Source organism: Trachypithecus francoisi, unplaced genomic scaffold (assembly GCF_009764315.1).
Source record: "Trachypithecus francoisi isolate TF-2019V2 unplaced genomic scaffold, Tfra_2.0 Contig01705, whole genome shotgun sequence".
Taxonomy (NCBI): Eukaryota; Metazoa; Chordata; class Mammalia; order Primates; family Cercopithecidae; genus Trachypithecus; species Trachypithecus francoisi.
In genome coordinates this window covers 262,876-283,157 of record NW_022681450.1, presented here as the reverse complement: position 1 = coordinate 283,157, position 20,282 = coordinate 262,876, and the positions used below count along the sequence as shown (strand labels likewise).

Below are 20,282 nucleotides of genomic sequence, written 5' to 3'. Positions count from 1 at the left end.
GTGATCCTCTCCTACCTTGGCCTCCCAAAGTGTTGGGATTATAGGCGTGAGCCACCATGCCTAGCTCAGGCACAGATTTTATTCCAGGCCCCCGATAGAAGGGTTCAAACCAGACAGGGCCGAGAATGAAATGAGACCCTAGAACAATGAGCTTTCTCTACTTCGATGAGAGTCATGGCCAAAACCAAAAGCATTGTGAGAGCTGCTTTACCTGGCATGCACCTGGGCAAACAAAAGCCCTGATTCCTCCAAGGTGGGAGCTGGAGATCTCTCTCCTCCATCAGCCTCGGCAGCATAGGCATCTTGCTGGGTGTGTTAAACAATGTATCTTTTCTGCACAACCCGGCTCCTAAGTGCAAGCCATCAGGTGCTCAGCGGAGGACGATGTGTTGGACTCAGAGGGTGTGTGAGTCTCTGTTATGGGCCAGGAATAACACGGTATTTTTTTTTTTTTTTTCGGAGATGATCTTTATCACTCAAGCTGGAGTACAATGATGTGATCTTGGTGCACTGTAGCTTCAACCTCCTGAGCAGACGATTTGCACCATGACTGGGCCTTTTCTCTGGGATGCATAGCCACGCTCCCTGACTCTCACAAATGCCCTGTGGTACGTGTTCCTCCCTCCACGTCAGCCCTCCACCATCACTTCTGCCTGCACATACCTGAGTGCAAGTGGCGTATGTTGAGGCGGGAGAGAGTCTGGGCATGGAAGGCTGGATGCCTGAGTTCTAGACTATGTGCGGCTCCCAACCCCTTGGGGATTTCAGGGGTAGAGGGAATAGTTTACTGAGAGCCTACAGCCCTCCGGACACTGTGCTGGGTGCTTGGTGTGAGTCTTTTTTTTTTTTTTGAGATGGAGTCTTGCTCTGTCGCCCGGGCTGGAGTGCAGTGGCCGGATCTCAGCTCACTGCAAGCTCCGTCTCCCGGGTTTACGCCATTCTCCTGCCTCAGCCTCCCGAGTAGCTGGGACTACAGGTGCCCACCACCTCGCCCGGCTAGTTTTTTGTATTTTTTAGTAGAGACGGGGTTTCACCGTGTTAGCCAGGATGGTCTCGATCTCCTGACCTCGTGATTCGCCCGTCTCGGACTCCCAAAGTGCTGGGATTACATACAGGCTTGAGCCACCGCGCCCGGCCGCTTGGTGTGAGTCTTAATCTTCCCAACGTCATCGCTGGGAGGTGCCGTCTTGGTTTTCCATTTTGCCTATTCAAAAGCTCTGTCGCCTAAGAACTCAGGGCTAATTAAGAGATGATCCAGATTGTGACACAAGCCTGTCTCCGTTGCCCCACGCATTACCTCCAGAGTTGCTTCCCTTTTCTAAGCCAGTGTCTTCTGGTTGCCTACAATGGGCCCTGCATTGTGCTGGGAGCTGGGGACAGAGTAGTGAACAAGGTCTCTGCCCTCATGGAGCTGATAAGCCAGTGTGGTCCCCAATAATAAGTAAATGATGCTGCATGCTGGAAAGTGATAGAAAAGGCAGTGAGAGAGCAGGAGGTTGGCACTTGCTTTTTTTTTTTTTTTTTTTTTTTGAGACGGAGTTTTGCTCTTGTTGCCCAGGCTGGAGTGCAGTGGCGTGGTCTCGGCTCACTGCAATCTCCGCCTCCCGGGTTCAAACAATTCTCCTGCCTCAGCCTCCCAAGTAGCTGGGATTACAGGTGCCTGTCACCACGCCTGGCTAATTGTTGTATTTTTAGTAGAGAGGGTTTTACTATGTTGGCCAGGCTGGTCGTGAACTCCTGACCTCAGGTGATTCATCCACCATGGCCTCCCAAAGTGCTGGGATTACAGGCTTGAGCCACCACGCCCGGCCTGGGACTTGTTATTTAACATAGGTGGGATGGGAAGGCCTCTCTTGTAAGACGACACATGAGCAGAAATAAGGGAGTGAGCCAGAGGGACATCTGAGGGAGGGAGGAGCATTCCAGGCTGAGGGAACAGCCAGTGCAAAGGCCCAAAGGCCCTGAGGTTGGAGTGTGCCTAACATTTGAGAGAAACAAGACTCATGTGGTTGGAGCAGAGAGGGAATAAGGGGAGATAGGGAGACAAGGTCACAGAGGGAACAAGAGCCATGTCCTGCAGGTCCCTGCACCACAGTGAGGACTCAAGCTTCCGCTCTGTCAGGGATGGCACCATGGGAGGATTCTGAGCCTGGGAGGAATGGGCTCTGATGTAGGTGTTCACAGGATTCCCCTGGGAGGAAGATGCTAAAGGGGTAGGAGAGGGTGGGAAGCCCAGTGAGGAAGCCCTGTGTCCATGTTGAAGAGGAGAGTGACTGGAACAAGGTCGGGATAGCAGAGCAGGGAGAAGTGGTGAGATTCTGGATATATTCTGAAAGGAGAACCAGCAGCATTTGTTGACAGATTGGACACTGGGTGAGAGAGAGAGTGACTGAGCAACAGAACGGATAGAGTTCGCTGTTTCCTGGCATGGCAAAGACTAGGCGGTTTGGGGATTGGGGTACATCAGCAGTTAGGTTTTATATATGTTAGATTTGAGATGGTTCTTAGATATCCCAAGGGAAGATGTCACTCAATGACTGGATACAGCTCCAGAGAAAGAGAGAGAGAGAGAATAGCAAATAATAGTAATATATTAGTATTAGAATAGGCCGGGCATGGTGGCTCATGCCTGTAATCCCAGCACGTTGGGAGGCCGAGGCGGGTGGATCATGAGGTCAGGAGATCGAGACCATCCTGGCTAACACGGTGAAACCCTATCTCTACTAAAAATACAAAAACATTAGCTAATTAACTAAAAATTAGAATAGTTGCTATATTATACATATTATAATAATAATAACAACAATGATTTTGGCCAGGTGTGGTGGCTCGCCCCTGTAATCCCAGCACTTTGGTAGGCCAAGATAGGCGGATTGCTTGAGGTCAGGAGTTTGAGACCAGCTTGGGCAACATGGTGAAACACTGTCTTTTTTTTTTTTTTTTTTGAGACGGAGTCTCGCTCTGTCGCCCAGGCTGGATCTCAGCTCACTGCAAGCTCCGCCTCCCGGGTTTACACCATTCTCCTGCTGTGACTACAGGCGCCCGCCACCTCGCCTGGCTAGTTTTTTGTGTTTTTTAGTAGAGACGGGGTTTCACCGTGTTAGCCAGGATGGTCTCGATCTCCTGACCTCGTGATCCGCCCGTCTCGGCCTCCCAAAGTGCTGGGATTACAGGCTTGAGCCACCGCGCCCGGCCAAAACACTGTCTTTAATAAAAATAGAAAAATTAGCCAGGCATGGTGGCACACGCTTGCAATCCCGGCTACTTGTGGGGCTGAGGCATGAGAATTGCTTGAACCCAGGAGGTGGAGGTTGCAGTGAGCTGAGATGGTGCCACTGCACTCCAGTTTGGGTGACAGAAGGAGATTGTCTTAAGAAAACAAAAAGCAATGATTTTGTTTTGTTTTGAGACAGGGTCTCTCTCTGTTACCTGGGCTGGAGTGCAGTGGCGTGATCACAGTTCACTGCAGCGTTGACTTTCTGAACTCAAGCGATCCTCCTACCATAGCCTCCAGAGTAGTTGGAACTATAGGTGTGAGCCACATGCCCAGCTAACTTTTTTTTTGAGACGGAGTCTTGCTGTGTCGCCCAGGCTAGAGTGCAGCGGCAAGATCTCGGCTCACTGCAAGCTCGGCCTCCTGGGTTCACGCCATTCTCTTGCCTCAGTCTCCCAAGTAGCTGGGACTACAGGCGCCCGCCACCATGCCCCGCTAATTTTTTGTATTTTTAGTAGTGACGGGGTTTCACTGTGTCAGCCAGGATGGTCTCGATCTGCTGACCTCATGATCCGCCCGCCTCGGCCTCCCAAAGTGCTGGGATTACAGGCGTAAACCACCAAGCCCAGTCTTGCCCAGCTAATTTTTTTTTTTTTTTTTTGAGACGGAGTCTCACTCTGTCGCCCAGGCTGGAGTGCAGTGACCGGATCTTGGCTCACTGCAAGCTCCGCCTCCTGGGTTTACGCCATTCTCCTGCCTCAGCCTCCCCAGTAGCTGGGACTACAGGCGCCTGCCACCGCGCCCGGCTAGTTTTTTTGTATTTTTTTAGTAGAGACGAGGTTTCACTGGGTTAGCCAGGATGGTCTCGATCTCCTGACCTCGTGATCCGCCCGTCTCGGCCTCCCAAAGTGCTGGGATTACAGGCTTGAGCCACCGCGCCCGGCTTGCCCAGCTAATTTTAAGAAACTTTTTCTTGGCCAGGCGCGGTGGCTCAAGCCTGTAATCCCAGCACTTTGGGAGGCCCAGACGGGCGGATCACAAGGTCAGGAGATCGAGACCATCCTGGCTAATACGGTGAAACCCCGTCTCTACTAAAGAATACAAAAAACTAGCCGGGCTACGAGGCGGGCGCCTGTAGTCCCAGCTACTCAGGAGGCGGAGGCAGGAGAATGGCGTGAACCGGGAGGCGGAGCTTGCAGTGAGCTGAGATCTGGCCACCGCACTCCAGCCTGGGCGACAGAGCCAGACTCCGTCTCAAAAAAAAAAAAAAAAAAAGAAATTTTTTCTTTTCTTTTTTTTTTCTTAGACAGAGTCTCATCCTGTGAGCTCATTGCAGCCTTCACCTTCTGGGCTCAAGTGATCATCCTATCTTAGCCTCTCAATTAGCTGGGACTTCAGGTACACGTCACCATGCCCAGCTAATTTATTTATTTATTTATTGAGAAGGAGTCTTGCTCTGTCATCCAGGCTGGAGTGTTGTGGCGCAATCTCGGCTCACTGCAAATTCTGCCTCCCGGGTTCAAGTGATTTTCCTGCCTCAGCCTCCCGAGTGCTGGGATTACAGGCACCCACCACTATGCCTGGCTAATTTTTGTTTTTTTAGTAGAGATGGGGTTTTGCCATGTTGGCCGGGCTGGTCTTGCACTCCTGACCTTAGGTGATCCAACTGCCTCTGCCTCCCAAAATACTGGGATTACAGGCATGAGCCAGCACGCCCAGCCTCATGCCTGGTTAATTTTTGTGTATTTTTTGTAGACACAGTTTTGCCATGTTGCCCAGACTGGTCTCGAATTCCTGAGCTCAAGAGATCCTCCTGCCTCAGCCTCCCAAAGTGCTGGGATTATAGGTGTGACTGCTCCTGGCTCAAAAATTTTTCGTAGAGATATCTCGCTGTGTTGCCCAGGCTGGTCTCCAAATCCTGGCTTGAAGTGATACTCCTGCCTCAGCTGTCCCAACATTGAGATTAGAGGCAGGAGCCACCACATCCAGCCCACAGTGATTTGAGTTCACATTTTGGCCTTTCCCTCTGTTCCATCTCTTGTTCTCACAATAGCCATATGATATGCTAGGGATTGTTAGCCCCAGAGGGGGAATCAGGTTCAGAAAGGTTTATGAATTCACTAAGATAACACAGCTAAATGTTGGGGAGTCAAGATTAGATCCCAGGTCAGTCCAATTTTGAGACCTGAACATTTTTTGATCTGCTGTTGGTTGCTTTTGCAGGAAAGAGCATTGATTGAAGTACACAGTTCCTAAAAATTCCTTTTTAGGCCAGGTGCAGTGGCTCATGTCTGTAATCCCAGCACTTTGGGAGGCCAAGGTGGGAGGATCACCTGAGGTCAGGAGCTCAAGACCAGCCTGACCAACATGGAGAAACCCCCTCTCTACTAAAAATGCAAAATTAGCTGGGGATGGTGGCGCATGCCTGTAATCCCAACTACTCAGGAGGCTGAGGCAGGAGAATCGCTTGAACCCGGGAGGCGGAGGTTGTGGTGAGCTAAGATCGTGCCATTGCACTCCAGCCTGGGCAACAAGAACAAAACTACGTCTCAAAAAAATAAAAAATAAAAAAACAAGAAGAAGAAGGGGCTGGGCGCAGTTGCTCACGCCTGTAATCCTAGTACTTTGGGAGGCCAAGGCAGGCGGATCACAAGGTCAGGAGATCGAGATCATCCTGGCTAACACGGTGAAACCGTCTACTAAAAATACAAAAAAAAAAAAAAAAAAAAAATCAGCGAGGCGTGGTGGCGGGCGCCTGTAGTCCTAGCTACTCGGGAGGCTGAGGCAGGAGAATGGCGTGAACCCGGGAGGCGAGATCGCACCGTTGCACTCCAGCCTGGGCAAAAGAGTGAGACTGCGTCTCAAAAAAAAAAGAAAAGAAAAAAGAAAAAAAGAAAAAAAAAATTCCTTTTTAGCACCAGAGAGCCTTAAGCTTGGAAGTTCTCTGCTTTGGAGACAAAAGTCCCCGACGCCTGTTCGAATTGTGTGCAGGCCAAACAGTCCATAGGCATGGAGCAAGCAAGGGCGCTCTCCTGTGTTTTTCCTTTGAACTTCAGTGCCCCCGCCCTCCCAAGACTGACTTTCTGGTTTTGCTTATTTTCAGAGTGCAGGCAGCTTCATGCAGGGAGTCTGCAGCTAAAGCGTTAGTGGTTTTACTTTGTTAAGGTGAGGGCGCCTGGGGTTTGGGAGGGATAACTTGCCAAAGTCACACACTGCCTGGCGGGGTCACACGTAGGTATCTGTCGTGTCCCCACCTCTCTCACCAATCCTCTCTCTCCACCCAGATTCCTACCCTGGGACAAAATGGATGTAGGCGGAGTTGGTTTTCAGGTTTTTATTGTGGGTGTATTTCTGGCAGCGAGACAAGAGTGGTGAGGCAGTCCCTCCCAGGAGTGGCCAGAGAAGGCCAGAGGTGAGACTGGTGGAAAAGGACGGGGAAGACAGGGAACTTCCTTACTCTCGGATCTTCAGCTCCCGCGCCATCTGGCAGAGCGCGCAGGGCAGACAAAAGGTGAGGGCTGCCCAGTCGTGCCCGACGGAGCCCTAGAGGGTGAGAGAGAGCGGTCAGGAGCCCTGCCGTGGGTCCCAGGAGGCCAGTCCCCAGTTCCCTGCTCCCGCGGGTCCCCATTCCGGCGCGCACCTGGATGTGGTAGCGCTCCCGCATGCCGGTGCGGATGGAGTGCAGGCCTCCGGGTAGGTAGGGCGCGCAGCAGCACTCTCCGAAGTCGTCGGAGATGCGGCAGGCGAGGCACAGAGGAGCAAAAGTGCCGCACAGACCTGGGCGGGGCGCAGGCGGTTAGGGGCGGGGCCAGCCGGGGCCTCCCAACGGCTCCGCCCCGGGGAGGGGCACGGCTGATTAGTCGCAGAGGGGCATGAGGGTCCCAGCCAAGGAGAGGTCCCGGAGGGAATTAGAGGTCCGAGGAGAGGATGGCTTAGCGATTGGAAGATAGGGTTTTTCTTTTTCTTCTTTTTCTTCCTCTTTTTTTTAGAAATTGGAGGCCGCGCGCTGTGGCTCACCCCTGTAATCCCAGCACTTTGGGAGCCCGAGGCGGGCGGATCACAATGTCAGGGGCTTGAGACCAGCCTGGCCAACATGGTGAAACCATGTCTCTACTAAAAATACAAAGATTAGCCGGGCGTGGTGGTGTGCGCCTGTAATCTCAGCTACTTGGGAGGCTGAGGCAGGAGAATTGCTTGAACCTGGGAGGCGGAGGTTGCAGTGAGCCTAGGCTGTGCCATTGCATTCCAGCCTGGGCAACAGAACAATACTCCGTCTCCAAAAAAAAAAAAAAAAAAAAAAAGAAAGAAAGAAAGGAAGAAAGAAAGTAAGAAAGAAAAATAAAGTCTCGCTCTGTCATCCAGGCTGGAGTGCAATAGTGTGATCACACGGCTCACTGTAGCCTCCATCTCGTGTGCTCAAACAATCCTCCCGCCTCAGCCTGCCGAATAGCTTGGGACTACTGGTGTGCCACTACCCCGGGCTAATTTTATTTTTTATTTTTTTGAGATGGAGTCTCACACTGTTGCCCAGACTGGAGTGCAGTGGCGCGATCTTGGCTCACTGCAACCTCTGTCTGCCCGGTTCAAGCAATTTTCTGCCTCAGCCTCCCGAGTAGCTGAGTTTACAGGCGCCCACCACCATGCTTGGTTAATTTTTTGTATTTTTAGTAGAGACGGGGTTTCACCATGTTGGCCAGACTGGTCTTGAACTCCTGACCTCGTGATCCACCTGCCATGGCCTCCCAAAGTGCTGGGATTACAGGCGTGAGCCAGTGCACTGGGCTGGGAGTTAGGGTTTGAAGAGGGAGTTGGGCGTCACAGTGAGGAAAGCTGAGAGTGCAAGGGGGAGGTTGAGGGCCCGAAAAGTTGAGTGTAGGAAGGCATGAGGTAGTATCCTAAGGAGTGTTGGGAGTCTGAGAAAAGGGTGAGTGTTAAAGAGTGGGAATTCTGAGTCCAAGGAAGGGAGGTTGGAGTGGGGTTAGCAAGCGGTGGGAGGAGGTTGGAGGTGAGCTTCCCTCTCCTAATTTCCCCCAAACCCGCCTTCCACTGGGCCTGGAGAGGGAGCAGGCAGGCACTCACAGACGGGCATGTCGTTGCAGCAGTCCGTGAGACCTGTGTGCCAGTCACTGAGCTGGGTCTGGTAGCAGCTGGTGGTGGCGCACTGGGGCTGACTGGTCACGGGGTAGGACATAGCTGCAGAGGTGGGAGGGTAGGGGTCAGCTGGCAGCCTCGCAGCACCTCCTGCGCCCTGCACTTCTGCCGCCCTTCCCTCTGCCGGGCAGTCTGGGCGGGGCCACGAGGCCGCCACTGAAGGGGCACCACTGTGCCTCCCCCTTCCCTTCTGCCACATCTGGGTACCGGCAACCCCAGTCTGTCCCTGTTGCCGCTGGGTCCTGCACATCTGGTTAGGCTGGGGGTGGGGGTCTCCTGTACATCCAAGAAAGGGTGGGAACCACATCTGGGCGGGGCCTGGCAGTGCCTCCTCCTCCTCCACGTCTGGGCCTGGGTTCTGGGTTGCAGCATTTCTGGGGTGGAAGCAGGCGCCATCTGTCTTCGAAGCAAGGGTGCCCAGGGGAGGGAGGCGGCCAGGTTCCAGTACCGAGAGGGTTGCTGGTCCACCCAGTGATCCCACCTTTGCCTTTCACGTTGTCGTGCATCTCAAACTGCATCTTGCTGGCCCTGAGGAGGTGGCGTTGGGGACGGCAGAAGTGGCTGCAGCGACAGTGGCAGAGTCTGTCCAAGGGACGCTGGATACTGGGGAGGTGGGGGCAAGGGACTGGGGCATAGGGGCTGGTCTCTCAGGGGGAGAGGAGCTGGGGAGAAAGAGGCCAAATCAGCCTGCTGACCAGGAGAGATAAGGAATAGGGAATGGATAGGGTGGGGGCGAGAAACTCGCCCATCTCTTTCCAACTGCCCGACAGATCGCAGAGGACCCTCCCCATACCCGAGGTAGAGCTTGAGAGAGACTAAGAAATGGAGATGAACAGAGTCAGAGACAAGGGGAGAAATATCAGAGCCAGGTGCCCACAGCGATGTCACCAATAATGCCCACATGTGCCCAGCACTTTGACTCCTCTGCAAGCCCATCTCACAGATGAACACTGAGGCTCAGAGACATGAGGAGGAACGCCCCACGTCTGATGGCCCAGGCCAAGGGGGTTCATAGAGGTGATGCTGGGCCACAGGACTTCTAAATTCAGCTCAGCCCACCCCAGTTAAGAAGGAGGGATTTGGGGGCATTGGGAAGGACAGAGATGTCCCGAGAGACAGACAATCAGAGATACGAAAGGAGACAGAGTGATATGAGAAGGGAGATCAGAGCAAAGGCGCCCAACTTCAAAGAAGAGGGCTATGGAGGGGTTGCTCCTACCTGCAGGACCGCGAGGCAGTGATGGAGACAGAGGTATGGAGACACAGGCACTGACTTCTCCCTCTCAGCCCAGAGCCACTTATATGGGCGGCCACGCAGCCCTGGGCGGGGCTCTGACAGAGGTGCCCAGGGAGCCAAGCCGGTCCGGTCGACCCTCTCCCCGCACTGGGATTTCCCGCCCTCCCTCTCCACTCCCATCACCCCACTTCCCCTCCTGCCTCAGCTCCCAGGACTGAGGGGAGAGAAGGCGGCGGGGTGGGGTGGGGGTGTGGGGGGCCACAGCTGCGTCAGTGTGCAGAGACCAAAAGAGAGGGAGAGACAGAAACATAGTGTCAGAAGGGCAGGCAGAGAAGTCCCTCTATACAGAAGGGAGAGAGAGAAGGAGATGTAGAGAGATGGAGAGGTGCCAAGAAACAGAGGAGCACAAAAACGTGAAAAGAAATAACAAGAAGAGGGGAGATGGGCCACGCATGGTGGCTCTCACTTGTAATCCCAACACTTTGGGAGGCTGAGGCGAGAGGATCGCTTGAGCCCGGGAGTTGGAGACCAGCCTGGGCAATAATGGGGAGACCCCATCTCTACAAAAAATACAAATAAAATTAGCCGGGCATGGTGGCATGCGTCTGTAGTCCCAGCTACTTGAGAGGCTGAGGCAGGAGGATTGCTTGAGTCCAGAAGGTTGAGTCTGCAGTGAGCTGTGTTCCTGCCACTGCACTCCAGCCTCAGTGACAGAGCAAGACCCTGTCTCAAAAAAAAAAAAAAAAAGAAAAAATGGGGAGATGGGAGACAGAAGAGAGATGGAGATGGAAAAGTGGAGAGGTAGGTGGGGGAATCACTGAACAGGCTTAGAGGGTAGGGAAATGGGGAGAGGTGATGGGTGGGGAGAGAGAAAGGCTAGGTGGAGTGGGAGAGAGTGCTGTGTGGGACTCCCCTTTCAGGGTCTCTCTCATCAGACTCTCAGTGATGTCCCCACTTTCCTGGGAGAGGGGGACAATGTCCTCCCCATTCAAGCCAGGAGACATATGGGGGGCAGTGTGTTTTGGGGAATGACTCATGTTGGAACCAAAGTAAATAAACACACCTCACCCCAGTTCCAAATTGGAAAGGGAGGAGGCTGGGAACTGAAAAGCCGCAGTTCCTGAAGGACATGGACGTCATCCGGGACTCCTGGGTCCTAATGGAGCAAAGGACTGGCGGTTTGGACCCCTGGGTCTGAGGGAGGAGGGGCTGGGGCCCTGGACTCCCGTATCTCATGAGGCCAGGCACACATCCCTCAGTAAGGTAGGGGTCCTGGGATTCCACACTGCTGGGCTCCTGAGCAGGGAAGGAGCTGGGGGCCTGGGTGCCTGAGTCGCCAAAGTCTCCCCCCAACAGGCCTGACGGGGTTGGGAGGTGACTCAGTGAGGGAAGCAGTGTTAGAGCTGGGTGGGGTTCTCAGCACGGGTGTCACCCCAAAAATGTAGGAGGTACTAGAAAACTGGGGTGTCACCTGCAGAGAAGGTGGTGTCATCATCCTACGGTATGGGGTGATGGCAGGTGGATCGCCCTACTAGCCTGGGATCCCAGGTATCCCCTCCCTGCATGCAACACATTAGGACCCAAGCCTTGGTCTCCCAGCACCACCCAGATGGTTGGGTCTCCTTGTCCCCAGAACTCCCGGCAGCGCTCACTGTCTTGCCGGTGCACGTCCATCATTGGCCCTGGAGCCTGGATGTCTGGGGAACATCTCCTTCCCACTTGTGTCCTAACATCCCTGTCTCCCCATCTCTGAATCTTTGTCTCTCACCCTGCATCTTCACCTTTCCAGCTGTGAATCTCTCTTTCTTTCCTCATCTCTGCAAATCTCTTTCCAAATCTGTCTCTCCATCTCTGGGTCCCTCTCCTTCCAGGCTCTGTGTCTCTATGCCCTTATCCCAGGGTCTCTGTCTCCTAAGTCAAAATCTCTTCTGAATCTCGCTTCCCATCTCTCTTCATCTCCAGACCTGCCCCGTGGAGGCAGCCACAGGGCCCCATCCCCCCTGCTGTCCAGACTAAGGGTGCAGGTGACTCAAGGTCAGTCATTTCCGAGGACCCTAGGGCTCCCAGGATGACACTCTGAGTTGTCCTCAAGTTTCCTCTCTCACTCCTGACACAGCCTGGGGGCCCCAATTAGATCTAGCAATTCATGCAGGTGAGGAAATAGAGAATGGGGAAGCTGTGAGGTGGCCTGCTTGGGGGCGAGGAGGGCCGTGAGCAGGAGGAGGAGCTCCTGGGGGGCTGAGGAGTGATGGTGGCCCAGTCACCAGGCATCGGCCTACATCCTCCTCAAATAGGGTTGCCACATAAAATACAGGATGTCCTGTAAAATCTGAAATTCAGATAAGCAACAAACAGTTTTTTTTAGTATAAGTATGTTTCATGCAGTATTTGGGACATATTATACTAAAAAAAGTATTTGTTATTTATCTAAAATTCAAATTAAATTGGGCTTCCTATAGTTTTATTTGCTGAATCTGGAACCCTACCATCAAAGACAGAGGAAGCCAGGACTCCAGCCCCCTCTTTTCCCAGAATCTAGGAGTCCAGGCCCCAGCCTTCCATCCTCAGGATCTGAGAGTCCAGGTCTCAATCCTCCTCCTACCCCTTAGAAGGAATGGGGCACCCAACCCCCTCCTCCTTTGGAAATACAGGAGTCCAGGCTCCCAGCCCCTTTCTCCCCAGAACCCAGGCATCCAGACCAGGTCTGAGTTCAGTTGCCCAACATGGGTCAGTCATCACTTGGGTTTCACAAGGTGGGTTGTGCCATCTGTGGCCCTGGTGGAACCGGTCGGGCTGAGCAGACAAGTGGGGTGGCCCCCCTTCCCATCCTCAACCTGCTGTTTCCTTGAGGTCCAGCCCAGCGGGGCTGGGAGCGGAACAGGAGGGACTTGGGGAGCTCTGGGTGTGCCCCTGTGTTTCTGTGTGTTATGTCTCTGTGTGTGGTTGTGACCACTTGTCATGACAATCCTCAACTGTCATGATGTGTCTCTGTGCTTTTTCTGTGGTCTGTGGTGTGATATGAGAGGGCCTCTTCTATTTGTGTGTCTGTATTGCCCTCCTGTGAGACCACACACTGTGCACTGCCGTTTGGGTATGTTCGCAGTTACTGTGATTCTGTAATTCTGGTGGATTAAGGCAGCAATTATTTATTGAATGGTAGCCTTATGTGATGGACTCTGGAGCCAGAAAGCCTGGGAAAGCCTGGGTTCAAATTCTTTTTTTTTTTTTTTGAGACCGAGTTTCGCTCTTGTTTCCCAGGCTGGAGGGCAATGGTGAGATCTCAGCTTACCGCAACCTCCGCCTCCCAGGTTCAAGCAATTCACCTGCCTCAGCCTCCCGAGTAGCTGGGATTACAGGTATGCACCACCATGCCCGGCTAATTTTTTGTATTTTTAGTAGAGACGGAGTTTCTCCATGTTGGCAGGCTGGGTCTCAAACTTTCTTTTTTTTTTTTTTTTTTTTTTTTTTTTTTTTTTTTTGAGACGGAGTCTTGCTCTGCCACCCAGGCTGGAGTGCAGTGGCCGGATCTCAGCTCACTGCAAGCTCCGCCTCCCGGGTTTACGCCATTCTCCTGCCTCAGCCTCCCGAGTAGCTGGGACTACAGGCGCCCGCCTCGTCGCCCGGCTAGTTTTTTGTATTTTTAAGTAGAGACAGGGTTTCACCGTATTAGCCAGGATGGTCTCGATCTCCTGACCTCGTGATCCGCCCGTCTCGGCCTCCCAAAGTGCTGGGATTACAGGCTTGAGCCACCGCGCCCGGCCTCAAACTTTCAACCTCAGGTGATCCACCTGCCTCTGCCTTCCAAAGTGCAGGGATTACAGGCGACCACGCCCAGCCTCAAATTCTTTTTTTATTGAGACAAAGTCTCACTCTGTTGTCCAGGCTGGAGTGCAGTGAGTGGGAGGACTCCCTACAGCCTTGACCTCCCCAACTCAAGCCTCCTGAGTAGCTGGGACCACAGGTGTGCACCACCATGCCAGCTAATTTCTAAAATTTTTTTGTAGCGACGGAGTCTTGCTATGCTGCCCAGGCTGGTCTCAAACTCCTGGGCCCAAGCAATCCTTCTGCTTCTGCCTCCGAAAGTGTTGGGATTAAAGGCATGAGCCACTGTGCCCAGCCTGGGTTCAAATTCTGACTGCTGGCTTGGCACGGTGACTCACACCTGTAATCCCAGCACTTTGGGAGGCTGAGGCAGGCAGGTCAGTTGAGGTCAGGAGTTCAAGACCAGCCTGGTCAACATGGTGAAACCCCGTCTCTGCTAAAAATGCACACAAAAAATTAGCCGGGTGTGGTGGCATGTGCCTGTAGTCCCAGCTATTCGGGAGGTTGAGGCAGGAGAACTGCTTGAACCCAGGAGGCGGAGGTTGTATTGAGCTGAGATCGCACCATTGCACCCAGCCACCATTGCATTGCCTGGGTGACAGGACAAGTCTCCATCTAAAAAAAAAAAACCCCACCAAATTCTGACTGCCTGTCAGTGGCTGTGAAACCTTGGGCGAGTCACTAAACTTCTTTGGATCTCAATTTTCCCATCTATAAGATGGGTTGTTGCAAATAAGGTTGTTGAGAGCATTAAATAAAAAGTGTGGCTGGGCGTGGTGGCTCACGCCTGTAATCCCAGCACCTTGGGAGGCTGAGGCGGGCGGATCACCTGAGGTCAGGAGTTCATGACCAGCCTGGCCAAGATGGCGAAACCCCGTCTCTACTAAAAATACAAAAACTAGCCTGCGGTGGTGGTGTGTGCCTGTAGTCCCAGCCACTTGGGAGGCTGGGGCAGGAGAATCGCTTGAACCCAGGAGGCAGAGATTGCAGTGAGCCGAGATCGCGCCCCTGCACTCCAGCTTGGGCAACAGAGTGAGACACCGTCTCAAAAAAAAAAAAAAAAAGTGCTTGGAATTGTGCCTGTCACATAGGAAATATTTTTTGTTGCTGCTGCTGCTGATGATAATGTGTTTTTTCTGGTTGCCGGGGATACAGTAGGGAATTAACCCAGGTCTTTGCTCAGTTCCTTCTGGTAGGAGCTGGATGAGTGGCCTGTCAGTGACTGTTCATGTAATTTCATCCCTGGGGTGTCTGTTTTGCATGTGGAATAGGATATTTCTTGTGTGCTGTGATCACGGGTGATTCTGTGATTGTGTGCCTGTATTTGTGTTTGTGCTTATAGGTGATTGTATTACTGTGTGTGTGTGATTCTTTGTGTGGGTGTAAATGCAAGATCAAATCTAATACAAACTGTGAAGGCATGTGTTTGGTGTGATCTTGCATTTCTGACTGCGGTGCTGGGAGTGTGTCTGTAATTGGAATCTTGAGAACCCTTCTCTCAGCTGTGAGGCCACTCCCTTACATAATGTCCCGTACATGACCCCTGGGAGAGAGATCTTCCAAAATGAGCCTTGGTTTCTCCCTAATGGGGATAGTGGGCCCAGTGGCTCAAGGAGAAAGGTGAGGTTGAAAGGGAAGGTGGGAGGAGACTGGTGAGGCCAGGGGGAGGCTAAGAGACGTGATGGTGACACAGAAAAACGTAACTGGATGGGGACAGAGGAAGAGCTACGCAGAGATGGGGATCTCCATCCATTCATTCCATGAGCATTTCCTGAGCCCCTGCAATGTGCCAGGACCTCTGGTCGGTTCAGGGTCTGGGAGAAAGCAGAGAGACCCAGAGAGATGAATGCCCACCAGGAAAGCTGTTGCTGCTCCAGGGTGGCCCACTGCCTCCACAATGGGCCTCAGTGACAGTTCTGAGTGACGGAGATGCAGCGATGGGGAGGGACAGAAAAGGCCAGATCTGTCCAGATCAAAGAACAGAGGCCATGGGGGAAAGGTCCCTTCCAGGCTGAGGAAACTGTCATGAATCATTTTCTTATCATCTCCTAATAGGCTCATGATGCATCTGCACCTCCTAATCACTATTTTCGACCCCAACCAGGCTCACACCCACAGCCAGAAGGGTTGGACAAGCTTGGTATTATGGATTCGCAGGGGAAAATACCTGGGAGACCCCATCCTTGGCCCTGCCTTCCCTAGGACCCAGGAGTCCGAGTCCCCAGCTCTCCACTCCCCCAGCCCCAGGAGTCCCAGCTCTCGGCCCCTCCCCTTTTGTTTGTTGCCTGCATTTTCTTTTTTCTCTCTGGGCCTGTAACTCTTTGTTTATCTCCATCTGTGTTTTGTGTCTCTCTTGTATCTTTACATCTGTATTTTGATTCTCCCTCACTGGGCCTCAATTTTCTCACTTGTAAACTGGGGATAATAATAATAATAATAATAATCCAATCTCTCAGAGCTGTGACGAGGAAGACATGAGATAATTACGTAAAATGCTCAGCACAGAACCAGGCCACGGTAAACTCAGTACAAGAGAGCTCTATTATTATTACTGTTTTATTTTTGCTATTTCCCCTTTGGTATCTCTGTTTTTCTCTTGGTCTCACGTGAGTCTCCAGTCTCCTCCAGTTCTGGGTTCCTTTTGCACACAGCACCTGCCTCTGACTTCCCTTTTCGGGATGAGGAAAGGGCATATCCACGCCAGAGCTTCCCCTGAGCCTCTTCCTTCTCCCTCTCTATTCCAAGCTCCACCTCATTACCTCCACGTGCCTAGGGGTAAGGCCTGGCTCCCTTCCCATAAATAGCCTTATAAAATCCTGAACCCCAAACCTGTCATCCCTGGGCGGGCGAGTGACTCAAGATCCCGTAGTTTCCGCTCCTAGACATCAAACCTTTAGGTTTCCAGCCCCCTCCTCCCTCTGACCCAGGAGTCCGGGCCCCTAGTCCCTCCTTCCTCGGGTCCCAGGCTTCTCCTCCTTCAGAACCAAGGAGTCTGAACTCTCAAATCTCCAACCTTCCTGAAGACCCAAGGATCGGGTCAGCAAACAGCCTAGGTATTGGGGGCCAGAAACTCCATTCACGGTCACTCGACGACCGTCTACGCCAGGGCTCCCATCCAGACTCAGTCCCTCCGGAGGCGGGTCCGACACGCCAGGCGCCCCTTTGGAGTCTGGCTGCGATAAGCTATCCCTGACGTCAGTCACTATCTTCCAGTCAATGGACACTCGGCCTTCTACCTCCCTGGGCCACTCAGGACCCTTTGCCTAGTAGGCGGGGCCCATAGCCCAACGCGGTCAGCGATAGGCTTTCGGAGACGCCAGTCTCTGCCAGGCCCCATCAGTCGGCCAATAGACCCGGAACCTGAGAGATCGGAATCCGGGTCCACTCCGCAGAGGCCCGAGCGGGCTCGCGAGGGAACCGGTTCTGCGGGTCCGGCCGGGTAAGCCCTTTCCAGCACGCCTGGTATTGGGATTCTGGACATAGCTCGGGTGGGAAACCGTGAGGCTTGGTGAGGCTCGAGGCGGAGAGGGGAGCTCAGTCCCGGCGAACCCATCTTGCTTTCTTGGAGAAACTGAGACCGGGATGCTGGATCTCCGTTATTCATCCGTTCCTCCCACCCTAAGCCTGATTCTCGTCTGCTCCTGCCTTCCTGCTCCTCATCCGTTCAGCCTTTCCTGCCCTCCTTAATTCCCTCACTCACGGATTCCCTCGTCTAGCCACTCACTCACACACTCTCCCACCTATTACTTAGTTAGACAAACATTTCCTGAGGCTTCTGGTGTGCCAAGCCTTGTGCTGGGCGATGCTGGTGACCAAGATGAGTCAGGCGTGGGCCGTGCCCTCAAAGAGCCCGGGCCAGATGGGAGGACGGACATCGATGGGCATGGGTGTGCAGAGATGGTGGGGAGCCCAGGAGAGACTTTTTTGAGTTTGGCGTGGTCGGGAAAGGGTTTCCAGGGGAGGGGCCATTGGGGCTGGATCTTGGAGGAGCAGGAGGTGCCAGGCAAAGTGGAGGTGCCAGTTTGCAAAGTGGTTGTGGGGAGGGTGTTTCAGCGTGACCCAAGACAGGGAGGCATGCAGGAGTAGTACTGTGTGCAGGTGCCCAAGCGGAAGGCCAGTCAAGTCTGTGTGGCCAGCAGGGGAACTGTAAGGCTGGAGGAGGCTGAAGAGATGGGCAGAGGCCACGCTGAGGAGCTTGGAGTTTGTCCTGAGGGTGAGGGGGTAGTGGAGAGCCATGGAAGGACATGGTAGTGGAGAGTAGCGAAGGACAAGGTCGTAGTTGGACCAGAACTGGAGGAATGAGACTGGAAGCCAGTAGCCCAGGAGGTGGCTGTGGCAGGGATTCAGGCAGGAGAGAGTGGAGCCTGGATCAGGGAAGAGGCCAAGGGGATAAGACAGAGATTCAGGAGGCAAGACTGGGTGCCATGGCTCATGTCTGTAATCCCAGCACTTTGGGAGGTTGAGGTGGGAGGATCACTTGAGGCCAGGAGTTCAAGACCAGCCTGGGCAGCACAGTGACAGCCTCATCTCTACAAAAAATTAGCTGGGTGTGGCTGGGCACGGTGGCTTATGCCTGTAGTCCCAGCACTTTGGGAGGCCAAGGTGGGTGGATCACGAGGTCAGGAGTTCAAGACCAGCCTGGCCAAGATGGTGAAACCCCCTCTTTACTAAAAATACAAAAAATTAGCCAGGCGTGGTGGTGGGCACCTGTAATCCCAGCCACTTGGGAGGCTGAGGCAGAAAATTGCTTGAACCTGGGAGGCGGAGGTTGCAGCAGTGAGCCGAGATTGTGCCACTGCACTCCAGTCTGGGCAACAGAGTGAGACTCTGTCTCAAACAAACAAACAAACAGACAAAAAAACCGGGTGTGGTGGTGCGTGCCTATGGTCCCAGCTACTGAGGAGGCTTAGGCAGAAGGATCACTTGAGCCCAGGAAGTCGAGGCTGCAGTGAGCCAAGATTATGCCACTACACTCCAACCTGCACAACAGTGAGACCCTGTCTCAAAAAAAAAAGGAAAAAAAGAAAAAATAGGCTGGGCGCGGTGGTTCACGCCTGTAATCCCAGCACTTTGGGTGGCTGAGGCGGGCGGATCACGAGGTCAGGAGATCGAGACCATCCTGGCTAACACAGTGAAACCCCATCTCTACTAAAAATACAAAAAAATTAGCTGGGCATGGTGGCGGGCACCTGTAGTCCCAGCTACTCGGGAGGCTGAGGCAGGAGAATGGCGTGAACCTGGCAGGCGGAGCTTGCAGTGAGCCGAGATTGCGCCACTGCACTCCAGCATGGGTGACAGAGCGAGACTCCGTCTCAAAAAAAAAAAAGAAGAAAAATAAATAAATAAATAAGGAGATTCAGGAAGCAGAGAGAACAGAAAATGGGGATTGATGGGCGATGGGACAAGGGGGTGTCCAGGATGAGACCCAGAGCTCTGGCCTGGAGGACAGTGGAGCCATCCCTGAGGTGGGGACAGGAAAGAGGAGCAGGTTGATGGGTAGTGACTGTTTTGACAGAGGTGAGCAAGGGGTTCTGTGAGTTGGACAAGGGGAGCAGTGACTCAGGCCAGTGGATCTGGACCTTCAGGAAGAGTTCTGGGCTACAACTCCCTGCCCCAGCACAGGCCCTGACTCAGAAGTCACTTGCCGGGTGAATGAGGACCTCTGAGCTGAAGATCCCTTGCTTCTCACCCACCCACCAGGAAACCGCTTTCTTGTTTCTGCAGCTTCAGTCTCTCCCACCCCTCCAGCATTCAAACATGTCCATCATCTCTAAACACACGCGCCTTGTATCAGGCTCCCTTGTGGTGCCCACTGGCTCAATCCCTTACCTTCCACCACCCTCTTCAACCCACTATGTCTGGCTGCCCAACTGCCATGACCCTGCAGTGGCTCTGGACAAGGTCACTGAGGTCACCTGCTTATTGCTGAGACCTGAGGATAACATTTTAATCCTCATCTGACCTGGTCCACTCCCTGAAACTCCCTTCGCCCTACATCCTCCTTCCTGGGCAGCTTCCTCTCTCTCCGGCTGCTCCTTAGAACCCTCCAGCCTTGCCTTCCACTGCCCACCCTTGCCCACCCCTTTACTGGGGACATGATCCTCAGGGCTCTCTCTGTCCTGGCCCTCTTGTTGCTTGTCCTACCTGCCCAGGCTTCCTGGAAAGGTTCCAGTCCCTTGGCTCCACCTAGATTGCATTGTGTTATTTTTTTTTTTTTTTGAGACAGAGTCTCATTCTTTCGCCCAGGCTGGAGTGCAGTGGCATAGTCTTGGCCCACTGCAACCTCTGCCTCCCAGGTTCAAGCGATTCTCTTGCCTCGGCCTCCCAATTTGTTGGGATTATAGGCATGTACCACCACACCCGGCTACTTTTTGTATTTTTAGTAGAGACAGCGTTTCGCCATGTTGGCTGGGCTGGTCTTGAACTCCTGACCTCAGGTGATCCACCCACCATGGCCTCCCAAAGTGCTGGGATTACAGGCATGAGCCACCACACCCAGCCCCAGGCTGCACTTCTGACCCTTGTTGCCTCCTGGATTGTCTTCCTGAGACCTTCCAGCTCATCATGTCCAGAATGGCCCTCAGCAGGTCTCACCTGTCACACACACACCTGAGCCTCCTCCTATTGAAGAGACAGCTTCACTGTCCACCTGCTCCCATGGCTAGCCTGGATGTCATCTCTGTCCCCTTGCTCTCCTGTAACCTCATCAGTAAGTGCTGTTCTTCCCAGCGTTTATGGCTCTGGGATGCTCCACCTCCACTCCCTACCCTCACAGCTCCTGCCCCAGCTCAGGCCTCCTTCTTGGCCTGCAGGAGTCCAGTTTTGCCCTTCTCTGTCCATCCCCCAGTGTCCCAGCAG

At 53.4% G+C, this 20,282-nt stretch overlaps 1 protein-coding gene across 3 annotated transcripts; it reads right to left on the bottom strand.

Annotated features, from left to right (window-relative positions):
- Positions 1–6,533: 6,533 nt before the first annotated feature.
- CNFN (cornifelin) lies at positions 6,534–9,736 on the bottom strand. 3 transcript variants are annotated; one of them, XM_033197566.1, is made up of 5 exons: positions 9,585–9,726; positions 8,847–9,027; positions 8,294–8,407; positions 6,855–6,991; positions 6,534–6,757 (listed from the first exon to the last, which is right to left on the bottom strand). In XM_033197566.1, the coding sequence occupies exons 2-5, from the start codon at positions 8,881–8,883 to the stop codon at positions 6,668–6,670; spliced, it is 378 nt and encodes a 125-aa protein (XP_033053457.1). In that variant the 5' UTR covers positions 8,884–9,027; positions 9,585–9,726; the 3' UTR covers positions 6,534–6,667. The 3 variants fall into 3 exon arrangements, with proteins under 3 accessions (XP_033053457.1, XP_033053464.1, XP_033053466.1); XM_033197573.1 differs by having other exon boundaries at positions 8,847–8,926; positions 9,585–9,725; XM_033197575.1 differs by lacking the exon at positions 8,847–9,027 and having other exon boundaries at positions 9,585–9,736.
- Positions 9,737–20,282: the final 10,546 nt, after the last annotated feature.

Coding starts and splice junctions, on each gene's coding strand:
- CNFN (XM_033197566.1), bottom strand. CDS start 8,883: ATGCAGTTTGAGATGCACGACAACGTGAAAGGCAAAG. Junction 8,408..8,846: donor CGACAACGTGAAAGGCAAAG/GTGGGATCACTG, acceptor CCACCTCTGCAG/CTATGTCCTACCCCGTGACC. Junction 6,992..8,293: donor CTGCAACGACATGCCCGTCT/GTGAGTGCCTGC, acceptor CGCCCCGCCCAG/GTCTGTGCGGCACTTTTGCT.